Source organism: Prionailurus viverrinus, chromosome A3 (genome assembly GCF_022837055.1).
Source record: "Prionailurus viverrinus isolate Anna chromosome A3, UM_Priviv_1.0, whole genome shotgun sequence".
In the NCBI taxonomy this organism is placed as follows: Eukaryota; Metazoa; Chordata; class Mammalia; order Carnivora; family Felidae; genus Prionailurus; species Prionailurus viverrinus.
Genome location: NC_062563.1, coordinates 60,714,942 through 60,727,590, shown reverse-complemented (window position 1 = coordinate 60,727,590; position 12,649 = coordinate 60,714,942). Strand labels below are relative to the sequence as shown.

Below are 12,649 nucleotides of genomic sequence, written 5' to 3'. Positions count from 1 at the left end.
TTCATCGATAATTCCCAAATACACAGAGCACCATCTAGCCCATCAGAGATGCACAAGCATTTGCTGAATGAATACCATGCTTAGCCAATCCCTTCCCATCACTGCTTCCTGCTGCTTACCTGAGTCATCTCCCCTAATTCCTCATAGCTAAGGTTGTTGCAAGAACACTAACATACTAGGCTACCTAAATTATCAATGTGAGGTTAGAGAGTACACTGGTGTTAAGACATTATTTTTCACTCTTAAGAGGCAATGTGTGTTTATAATATAAAGTATTCCAATTTTAAAAACTTATTAATTAAAAATTAAACTTACCTTTCCACAATCCATTCTGGCCGAATTACTTTTTCTCCCTTTAATTCTTTAATTTTGGCATTTGGAAGATTTGTGGCAATAATGTGTGTTGTTTTGGATCTGGAATAATACACATGGTACTGACCTCCATGCAACATCATTAGCTTTCGCAATTCCTCGGCAGAAGGATCTGTAAAATTAGCATTAAAATATGTTAAAGAGTTTTTTTATGTAAGTACAGCCCTAGCTGAATAATCCCTTAAAAAGCCCAATTTGAGGAACATATCACTGATTTCTCCTGGGCTGTGTTGTCAGTAAACAAAATTGGGAGGTAAGTCACAAAGTGATAAGGCTATTTGGCTTTAGCACATCCTCTTCCCTGGCTACTGGAGACAGTCCACCAATAAAAAAGCACTTATTGCTAAGATGTGCCCAGAGCAGATAGGGACCTCAAGTAATGAATCTACACTAATAACAGAGCAGATATTTTAAAACTTTTGATCACATTTTGCTACATGACCTTGATATTGGTTATCTTAGGTTTTAAAAAATTAACAAGTATAAAATCATTTATAGATCAGTGTACAGAGACTCCAATTAATCTTACACCTACCTCCTTCAGAATAGTACAATAGTTGGTAAATTACTCATACTTACTATGAGCAGACTTACTATAGGGCTATTAAAAGATTTTACCCCTATGAAACTTAATAACTTTTATTTATTTAAAGTTTTTTTATTTATTTTTTGAGAGAGTGAGTGAGCAAGCGAGCAGGGGAAGGGCAGAGAGAAGGAGAGAGAAAGAAGTCCAAGCAGGCTGGGCACATCAGCAGAACTGAGGTGGGCTTGATCCCATGAACGATAAACTAAAATCAAGAGTCAGATGCTCAACCAACTGAGCCACCAGGAGCCCCAATAACCTTTTTTTATTTAACATAAAAAAAGTTAAAATAATATTATTCAGTTTCTTAATATGAACTTTTACCAAAACCAAAAAATAACCAATACAAAAAAAAAAAAAAAATACAAAGAAACTTCATTTTTTTCCATTTTGTTTCAAATTAATGTTTCTTAAACTATAGAAAAATACCTTAAACAAGAATCAGGGTGACCTATGCTTTCCCATAAAAAGTCGAACTCACTAAAGTTATGTTATGACCAGTATTACTAGCATCACATTAAACTAATTATTTTCAATAGCTTGTTTCTTCCACCTATTATCCTAATGAAAGCTCTAATCATACCTTCCTCAAAACAGCTGTATGGGGGAGGGGGTGTGAAGAGTGGGGAAATGTCACTGGAGGCTTATGTATCTACTTGTTATTCAAGCAACAGATTTTCTTAAATTCATATGATACAGATCAAAGTATTTAAATAAATACAATACAGGTCAAAGTATTTAAATAAACACTTTTATTATGATAACTATGTAATTAGGGGAGTTTTAGTCTTTAGAAGAAGAAAAACACTAACAAAGGACATTTAGATATGACAGGTTTCGTCTAGTCTTGGTAAATTCTTATAGTGTAGAATTCCTATGATGCTACTGATTGCACATACTACTACTGTCCCACAGAAATATAATGTGAACCACAAATGCAAGCCACATACATAACTTAATATTTTGGATCTATTAGGTTAAAAATATTACTGAAATTAATTTTACTTTTAGTAAAAAGTCCTCTTTAAGAGGCTTACTAGAAAGTAAGCTTACTTACTAGTAAGTAAGCCTCTTTAAGAGGCTTACTAGAAAATTTTATCGTTTCAACACGTAATCAACATAAAAAAATATAATTTCATATTTTTTTTAGACTAAGTGTCTAGCACATATTTACATTTAAAACATATGTCAATTTAGGGGCGCCTGGGTGGCGCAGTCGGTTAAGCGTCCGACTTCAGCCAGGTCACGATCTCGCGGTCCGTGAGTTCGAGCCCCGCATCAGGCTCTGGGCTGATGGCTCGGAGCCTGGAGCCTGTTTCTGATTCTGTGTCTCCCTCTCTCTCTGCCCCTCCCCCGTTCATGCTCTGTCTCTCTCTGTCCCAAAAATAAATAAAAACGTTGAAAAAAAATTAAAAAAAAAAAATAAAAAACATATGTCAATTTAGACTAGCCACATTTCAAGTTCTTATTAACAAATGTAGCTAGGGGCTACCCAAATTTAACAGTGCACTAAAAAGAGAAATGAAACAACTTTTAAATAAAATTAATTCAAAATTCATAATGGAAGGTTTATAGGGCCTAAGGATCACAAAAAACAGAGCATCACAAAAACTTAATGTAAAACAGTGAAAATTAAACAGTCAGAAATCTGCAGTTTACTTACTTTATTTCCCTAAGATTAAAGAATTTGGTTGATATAAAATAATAATAAAAAGTACCAAATTAAAGGCTAGGTACAACGTAACCATATGGACAAATACCAAACCCAATAAAAAGCAAGGTAATGCAAAAAAGTACTTACAAGTTAATCTTGTAAATTAACTTGGTTAATCTAAACCAATTCTAAATGTATTAAATGATTTAAACAGAAAACAGGCTGACAGAACACATTACTTCTGTAAACAGATACTTGTGAAGTATGCCCCCTCTACTACTTGCTCTCTGAAATCAAACCACTGCAGAATTTTGAAACTGGAAAACATGGACCTACTGGATAAAGTTGAGGAGGTTCCCTGAAGTCCAATTTTGCAAACTCTTGCATATTTTTCAGTGTGAAGTGGACCATTAAAACCAATCTAGTTAAAAGGTAAGGTCCCATGAACTCTGGTGTCAGAATGACCTGGGTTTAATCTTGGCTTTAATATTCTTTAGCTGCATGACTTTGGACAAGGACTTAACTCCTTTAAGCTTTCTCCTCTTTACAAATAAATAAGTCTGGCACATAGAAAGCACTAGGTATAAAAACTGTTATTGTAAACTATAATGACAGCAGAACTCCTTTCAAGTAATGTATGACTTGAGGATCCTGCCCTAGACCCTACAAAAAATCATAGAAGACACATATATGCTGACACTCAGTAGCCCTAATATTTTAAACAAACAGAATTGACAATAATGCACTAAGGAAAGCAGCCAGGGACCGTTCCACCAGTCCAAACAGCATGGCATGCATGGTGGCTGCCCTCATTTTCATTGCTTTTTGATATTTTTAAAACCGTATTTCTCTCTGGCTTTGTTTCTTCAGCAGAACATACTCCTACATTAAAAGTTCAAAAGAATATAAACAGCTCTGAAGATTTGCACAATAAATTCATTTTTGTGCTTGACACTCTCTTTAAATTCAGATGTGGGCTAATTAGAGAAAAATGTTTGGGAGACAGTATCCAACCCCATGAAACCTCTAGGACACTTAAGTTTTGTGTAACCCCATTCCTGCAATCTACTACACCAGTTAGTTTTCTTCAGACTACTAATAACAATCTGAAATTACTCTATTTGTTTACCTGATTTCCCCGTGGAGCACAAGCTCCTTGAGGGCAGGAACCTTGTCTGTTTTATTCACTTCCACATGTCTGGCACAAAGCAGGTATCAGGTATTATTTTTTTACACGTTTACTGAATAAATTGGCATCTCCCAAGCATCAAAGACTCCTGCCTGGAGTTTTTACCTCAATAGCAAAAATGGAGTGTAAGCGGTATTATCACTTCAATTCTCAAAATATTTATTCAGTAATTCAACAAATTAGGTCATAATAGCACAAGGTCCAAAGCAAGACTGAGCGTGTTCAAATCCTAGCTCCATCACCTGCTAAGCTGTGTGAACCTCAAGCAAGTTACTTAACTTCCCAGGGCCTCACTTTTCTCAGATGTAAACTGGGAATAATAGTGCCACAGAAGGCTGTTGTGGAATTAAGAGCTAAAAATTATAAACTGCTAAGAAAAATGCCATGCACACAGTAAGAATTATGTGTCAGCTATTACAAGTATTATTACTGTTCCCATCTCTATCCCAAAAGCAGAAAGGAAAAAAACTCTTATGGCTGAGACCACTGTCTACCTATAAATCACTAATTTTTTTCAATTTGTAATCCCACCTATAAATCCTTCTCTTGTTGCCCACCCTCCAGTACCTTTTCCTTCAAGAAAGACCTTGACATACTGGCCAGAATAAGAAAAGAAAATGAAAAATCAAACCAAACCAAAGTATATTCAGAGAAATTTTATCCCCCAAATCTTTACAACTGATGTTACCCTCTTGAGAATTTCAGAACTAAAAGACCTTTTAGAGATCTAATAACCATTTCATTTTCCACATTGGTCTAAATAAACTTAATCAAGTTAAACCAACGGGACCAATTTGAACAATAAATAAAACTATCCCTCAACCCTCCCTATGCATCTTCATTGAACATTTTATTTTTAAATACATTAGAGTATTAAAAAATAACTTAATCACTAACAAACATCATCACCACAGATTACCAATGATATCTTGGGTGAAGATCCATTAAATAAAAGAGCATGTCTCTGAGGCTCAGCAGCTCCCAAAAATGACTTTACCAAAGGAAGGGGGGGGAAAAAAAGCACTGGTTCTAACAAATGATTTAATTAATTACGTATTTGAGTGCATGTGCAAGCAGGAAAGGGGCAGAGAGAGAGAGAGAGAGAGAGAGAGAGAGAGAGAAAGAAGGAATTGTAAACAAGTTCCGTGTTGTCAGCACAGATCCTATGTGGGGCTCGATCCCATGAACCATGAGATCATAATCTGAGGCCACATCAAGAGATGTACGCGCTACTGACTGATTCACACAGGAACCCAAAATTTTTTTTATAAAGGTACATATGCCAAACAAATTATTTCCCTGAAGATATACTGAATTTTTCAGCAAGCAAATTATTGTTCATCAATGCACCTGAAGTTTCTTATAAATAGCATCAACTTTAGGCAGATTTATAGAAAAACAAAAGATAAGAGAGGGGCACCTGGGTGGCTCACTGGGTTAAGCAACCGACTTTGGCTCAGGTCAGGTTCTCACAGTTGGTGAGTTTGAGCCCCCTGTCTGGCTCTGTGCTGACAGCTCAGAGCCTGGAGCCTGCTTCAGATTCTGTGTCTCCCTCACTCTGCCCCTCATAGAGAGCTCATGTGCTCTCTCTCTCTCAAAAATATATAAACATTAAAAAATTAAAAAAAAAAAAGATAAGAGAGATTAAGGTAACTTTCCAAAGTCACACACAGCTAATGGAATAGCTACAATTCAAGTCCAGGTTTCTGTCTCCAAAAACTCACACTTAATCAGCCTTAACATGCTGCTACACTGGATAGAAAGGCCTGGTTTCCAGCTGCAGTGTGACACCTAAAAGTCATGACATATTGGGCAACTGACTCATCCCATTTAGCTTCAGTGTCCTCATTACAAAATGAGAGGCTAGACTAGTTGACATCTGATTCCTTACAAAGCTATTGTATAACTGTATGTACTAACCACTATCTCCAGCAAACAAGAAAGAAAGCAAAGGAGGGAGGAAGAGAGAATCCATGTGACAGCGCAGAGCCCCATGAGGGCCTTGATCTCACAAATTGTGAGATCATGACCTGAACTGAAACCAAGAGTCAGATGCTTAACTGAAAAAACCCAGGTGCCCCCCAATTTTTTAAAGAGCAAAACCCTATTTCAAACGAACCCTTACAAAAAAACAAAAAAACAAAACCCAAATACCAAACAAGTAAGAGTAATATAAGACTTTATTTTTAAAGTTCAATCTATATACTTACTTATACTTACTACTTTGTGCATTCCAGCATAGTATACTTACATACACTTACATATACTTACTATTTTGCATTCCAGCATAGTAGTGAGAAAATCCTGATTCACACACATTAGAACTATTAATATTTTCAACTATTTAAAAGAAGTTATATTCCAAGGTCTATGTAAAAAGTACATAACCTAACAACAAAAGGTACAAAACATTTCTAGTAAGTAGTATATTTGAATATTTGTTTTGTGTTTTTAGTGTACTTAAAAATACATACAATTTTAAGACTGTAAAACCTTCCAAGTGTTTTGGAACTGAAGTTAATAACCTATTTAAAACAACTAGCAGTTTTAATCAGGCATAAAACAGCACTTATTATATCTGGAGACAGGAACCTTATTTAATGAGTGATAGTATCCTCAGTACCCATATTTTCTTTTCTTCTTTTTTTTAATGTTTATTTTTGAAGATGAGAGACAGAAAGAGACAGAATACAAGTGGAAGAGAGGCAGAGAGAAAGGAAAACAGTCCACACAGAGCGCAACGCAGGGCTCGAACCCACGAACTACAAGATCATGACCTCAGCTGAAGTCGGATGCTTAACCGACCTAGCCACCCATGTGCCCCCTCATTTCAAGCATCTCACTTAGAATTTAGTAAGGATTTCACAAATGCTTTTTTTTTTTTAACACAAGATACTCTATCAGATAAAAATTTCTGTGGGAACAGAGAACTGACAAACATTTGACTGAGTTGAACCCAGAAAACTACATAGGATTTTACATTCAGATAAGCTGAGGAAAATTGGTGAGCAAAGCTGTTAAGGAATGGGGGAGAGCTGTGGCCATAGAGTTGAAAGCACACTTTTCAAAGAACTAGGAATAATCTAGTTTGAGAGCTATAGGATGAATTAGCTTAAAGACCACACTGAGAGGACATGGCAGGGTTTGAATTTATGCTCTGTGGAGTCTTCGAGAAAGAACTAGGACCACTAGATGGAAGCTATAGGAATGCATGCACATTTTAACTCACTAAAACGATCATACCTGCTCCAAAATGAACTGGCTTGCACCCCAAGACAGTATACCATCACTGGAGTCACTGCAAGAGGCTGAGTGGTGGCCTGTCTCTAACTCAGCAATACTGAAGACGTAATTCACACACAGAAAATGATTAACTTGAAGACTTAAATTCCCTCCTAATCCCAAGATTCTGAGTCTGTGATCTAAAACAAGGGTCAGCAAACTAAGCCCTTGGGCCAAATCTGGCCCACCTGTTTTTGTAAATAAAGTTTTATGGAATACTACTCTCATTCATTTACATACTGTCCATGGCTGCTCTGAGGGCTATAATAGCAGAGCTGAACAGATGCAACAGAGAGTACATGGCCCACAAAGCTCTGGTCCTTCACAGAAAAAGTTTGCTAACCCTTGATCTAAAATACAGCCAAAGACTACTACTTTATGAAAACAAAAACAAAGTACAGTATTTGTTCTAAATATTTCCATTATCCACTATTTCAGATACTACTCAGAGAGGATAGGGTAGGTTATGCTGCAGTAACATATGAACCCAAAATTGTAGTGACTTAAAACAAAGGTTTATTTTTCACCCATGAAACATTTCCATCCTCTGCCATCATGTCCATGGAGCTGTGGCTCCATGTTATCTTTATTGACATCCAGACCGATGGAGCAACCTCAATCCAGAACACTGCCAGTCATTGTGGCAAAAGAAAAAGAGGGTATAATGAAGCACCAACTGACTTTTAAAGCTTTATCCCCAAAATGATATATACCATTTCACTTACATTTTGTGAACATGGCCAAATCTGACATCAGTAAGTAAGGAAGTAAAATCCTTCCCCAGGGAGGGGAAGCAGATTTTGGTGAACAAAAATACAATCCACCACAGAGTGTATTTGGAAATATTTATGTAAGTAATTTGTCTTCCCTACTTCTACAACCTATACCAGTAGATCTATACTGATGTTCAGCCTAAAAACAAACAAAAAAGCAAAACAAACAAAAAAATTTAGCAAAAATTACTAAGCAAACTTAGTAATTTCATATTTCCTAAGATAAATATTAAAACTCAGAATTACTTAAAGATTACTCTCTACTATAAAACATGCCTAGAATAAAAAATCTGAAAATAGAAGAAAATACATCACTCATACATAGTTCTATGCCCCAAAAAACCACTGTAATGTATTTGCTTCTATCATGTTTTTTCCTGTACTTTTCTGTTTGATTGTCCCCTACTTTTCATTTTACATTCTACCCTTTCACGTTTACCAAAAATTTTCCTATATTATTATAAATTATCCATTGTTATCTTTTGAATTGTTATTTAATGTTTAATTTATTTTGAGAGAGAGCGCGTGCAATCGAGTGTGCACACAGGGGGAGAGGCAGAGAGCCAGGAAAGAGAGAATCCCAAGCAGGCTCTGCTATCAGTGCAGAGCACATGGGGCTTGATCTCACAAAACCGTGAGGTCATGACCTGAGACGAAATGAAGAGTCAACTGCTTAACCAACTGAACCACCCAGGTTCAGTTTTAGGTCACCTTATAGATGGTATAATTTATACCTAAGTTTCTATTCTTATACAGTGCTTTGCTTTCAAACAAAACAACATGATTAAGATTATCTTTAATATTAACTTATAATGGAAGGCCAGTTAGGCTTATGGCCTTAGAATATACTCTCAGAAGAATTACTGAGCCAAACGTTATAAGCATATTAAAGTCTCCTCATGTATTTCATAATGCCATTTTCCAAAGCCAGTATACCACCTTACACTCTTGCTCCATCAATGAAAGGGTTGGCTATTCTCATCCATCTGTTTATGTATTAGGTATATTCACATAATAATTTTTTGAAATTAAATAAATTTTGCACAAAATTTATCCTGCTTCCTTATACATTTCTCTAATAGCGAAGGTGAACATATTTACATGTTTGTGACTCAGGTCTATTTCCTGAAATAAATGGTTTCTGAAATCTGCCCTTTAATCTATTGGGATCTGAGTGTTTTATTTCTTATGATTTTGATGGATAAGCTTTTTTCCAGTCATCCAGTTTGTTGCAACAAATTATACTGAATAATCCTACCCTCTCCCCCACTTATCTGTGGTTCTTTACAACTTAGAATATTTAAAGCAGTGCTTAAGTGCTAGGCTGTTCTAAGTGATTTATAAATATTAACGCAGTAATTTATAATAAGTACATATATATATACAAATGATATCTAATTTACATACCAAATTTATATACAGAGAATTTATTTCAGAGCAATTCTAAACCATGTATCTGCCTATTCTTACACCAGTTACGTCAAGTTTTAAATGCTTATAGCCTTCCATAATAGGTTTTGACATGTCAGAGCTAGTTCTCTCCTCACTGTTCTTCATCATTGCCTTAAGGTACGCTATTGTGGGAGAAACAAAACATAAGTCAGATAATTTGCTGTAGCAGGTTGGCTAATAGCTAACAGTACTAATAACAAGGACAAAAGGGTTTGAAGAAGTATTGCTATTGCAACAAAAGGATTTCTGGCATTCTAAAAACCCAAACTATTCACCAGAACTTCTTATGTAAAATAATAATGGGTGTTCTTAATGACAATGAAGGCACTCTAGGATCCTGAAGTATCTTCTCAAAGTTTAAAATTATATTCCACAATACTCCTGTAATTTTACAGAACATTCTATAAGAATGTTTTGAATGCAACTGAAGTTCAGAACTAAAGACAACCCTAGTAAGAGACAATTACACACAATAAAAGTAGAAGGCATCTATCACAGGACCACAACTTAGGCCTGACGTTCTGCAAGTGAAATCCCACCACAGCAAATAACCACTACAGAATGCAAAAAGAAACACATGAAGACCACTCTCATGTCTCTAGGCTCAGTTTAGAACAGTTTTGGTTATCTGGTTAAAATAAATTCTAAAAACAAACTTTAGGGACGGCTGGGTGGCTCAGTCCATTAAGCATCTGACTCTTGGTTTCGGCTCACACAGGCCATGATCTCACGGTTCATGGGTTTGAGCCTTGTGTCAGGCTCTGCGCTGACAGTGCAGAGCCTGCTTCGAATTCTCTCTTTCTACCCTTCCCTGCTCGTGTTCCCTCTCTCTCAAAATAAATAAATTTCAAAAAAAATTTATTATCTTGCACAAAAGCTTTCGTTGATACATCTCTAATGAGAAAATATTCATCATGCGCACCATTTCATTCTGTATATCCAAAGAGCTTGATTTAATGTTGGTTGTGCTACATACATGGTAGAAAGAAGTAAACCAAATGGCTGCTTACACCTCCTTTGGTCCTACAGTAGTAATATCCTTCATTATTTCATTATTTCATTTGAGTCTCACAATCCTATAAATTAGAAAAGATAATTTAGCATGGTTACTGATAAGGAAATAGAAAAAAATTAGGTGACTTGTCCATAATCACTTAGTTATTGTGCAGACCCTTTATGTCTTCTGACTCCCAACTGTTACTCTTCCTCCAGCAGCTACGCTTACTCTCCTGACTCCTTTCCTACCTAACTACCTTAGAGTTACCACATTCAACTATAAGCCACATACACTTAACCAAACAAAAATTGAAGAAAAGATTCAAAAGCCTAGAGAGTCGTGAGTAACTATCAGGTGCAAACACCTATTAGACACTGGACAAAAATACAGTGGGTGGCATAAAATAATACAGTAAGTCTCTCCCATGTTAGAGGTTAAATTCCTATATCTCTGATTTATAAGATCAGAGTCTCACAGAAAATGAAAGAAAGATATGTATTTACAAAAAAATAATTTCTGGAAAGCATACGTTTCTTAATAAAAATTAGATTTTTCACCACTAAATGGGGCTCTTTTCCTAAGACATCACAAGGTTCAGAAAACACCAAAGTAAGGTTAAGGTCATTAAAGTTTTCAAACAAATCCTTATCACTTGAAATGTAAGCCTGTCATACTTGCATATTCCCTTGTTCATTTTGCAATGCATGCCAACATGTTTGCCTGCCCGCCTATTTTTTCACAAATCTCAGCAGTGCCAAAGCTGTTGGACCTGGTCTTTTATCTACATATTGAAAAAAGTACAAGATAACCAGAACATCTCTTGCCATATTAACTGTCCTGATCCCACTCAACAGAAGATAGCAATTACAGTTCACAAGATTTGGTACTAGCTCACTCTGGGAGCTTTCACCAAAATAAGCATGCTCAGGGCCTATCTCCCAGAGATTACAATTCAGTAAAAGCCTACAATGTAGCCTATTTCTTAATTAAAAGCTATAAATTCAAGAAGACGGAGTTGAATTAACACATGAATGAAAAGATTTTAACAGTATGATGTACAAATACAAAACCCTGTTATTCACTCATTTACTCAACTAATATTTATTAGCCATCTTACAATGTACCAGGAACGGCTCTAGGCCACTGGGCTATAGCAATGATCAATAAAAACTCATCTCTGTGCTCCATGGTAGTACTTCTATTTCACTGGGCAGACAGAAAACAAGTCAAATAAATGATACCAGTTCAGGTACAAATAAATTCTATAAAGAGAAATACAACTGGACAAGGGGTCACAAAAGCAATTGAAGGGTAAGGTACACCTATCTTGGATAAGTGTGGTCAGGGAAAGTCTCAAAGGAGATGACATTTGATCAGAGATGTGAATGATGAAGACCTGGGGACATCAGATGGAATAGCAAATTTAAGGCCCTACAGTGCTACCTCTGTAGCCCTCATGTTTGTCTAGGGGCTACTACATAAAATGGGCTTTCTGACTCCAAAAAAACTTAAAACATAAAGTAAGACCTAACAATATAAGACTCAGGTATCAAAATAAATGTTTCTACTAGTGCTGCTATGAAATTTAAATACTATGGACTGGCTTAGGAAAGGAGGCAAAATCTAATTTAATCTGAGTCTTAATGGATGAGTATAATTCCAGTTCACAGTAGTGAGGAAAGCAGCTTTTCACAAGACGCAAGAGCACAAATGGAAGCGCAGAAACAAAAGTACAAAGAAAAAACCTAAAACATCAGAATAAGCCCAATGACCAAAATTAGAGAATATAAAGGTGAAAATGTACATTATGATCATGACAAGAATGCCTTTACCCTTCCTCATTTAGAAAATGCCTCTTTATCCAGACTGGGCTTAAAAAGTCAATCCCTTTATGAAGGATTCACTCTCAAAGGCAGTAACTTCTCTTCTGTGTTGCCATCCACCTTCCTCTGTATCTCTCAGAGATTGTTATCACCACAAAACCCACATTATTCATCAACCACCATCTTTGTTCAAACCTAGTTACTAACACACAAGCAGCATAGAAAATACATTTGTTCAATCAATTAAGGTGGAATAAAATGGGATGGAAGGTCCACAGACGAGAAAACTCAACAGAGTAAAGACGTCAATTCTCCTTAAACTGATCTACAGGCTTAATGTAATTCCTATCACAATCACAACAAGGTATTTATTTTATAAACAAAGACAACCTTATTCTAAAATTTATATGGAAAGGCATAGGCCCTAAGAATAACTAAAACAATCTTAGCAAAGAAGAAAATGGAAGTATCATTCTACCTCATGTTAAGGCTTACAATACAGATAATCAAAAACCAGGTGGTAC

General features: G+C 35.9%; 1 protein-coding gene across 5 annotated transcripts in view; it reads right to left on the bottom strand.

Moving 5' to 3' along the window:
• The window catches only part of REV1 (REV1 DNA directed polymerase), a 91,999-nt gene that overhangs the window by 44,428 nt on the left and 34,922 nt on the right, over window positions 1-12,649 (bottom strand). For 2 of the 5 annotated variants that reach the window (XR_007150653.1, XM_047851174.1), the window contains exon 4: window positions 316-484. Coding sequence is in view for 4 of the 5 variants with exons in the window: in XM_047851174.1 (XP_047707130.1) it covers window positions 316-484 (169 nt within the window). In the remaining variant the exon portion in view is untranslated. Of the gene's footprint in view, window positions 1-315; window positions 485-3,738; window positions 5,254-10,227; window positions 10,382-12,649 lie in introns of those variants that run through there. The other 3 variants (XM_047851176.1, XM_047851175.1, XM_047851177.1) reach the window with 3 other exon arrangements.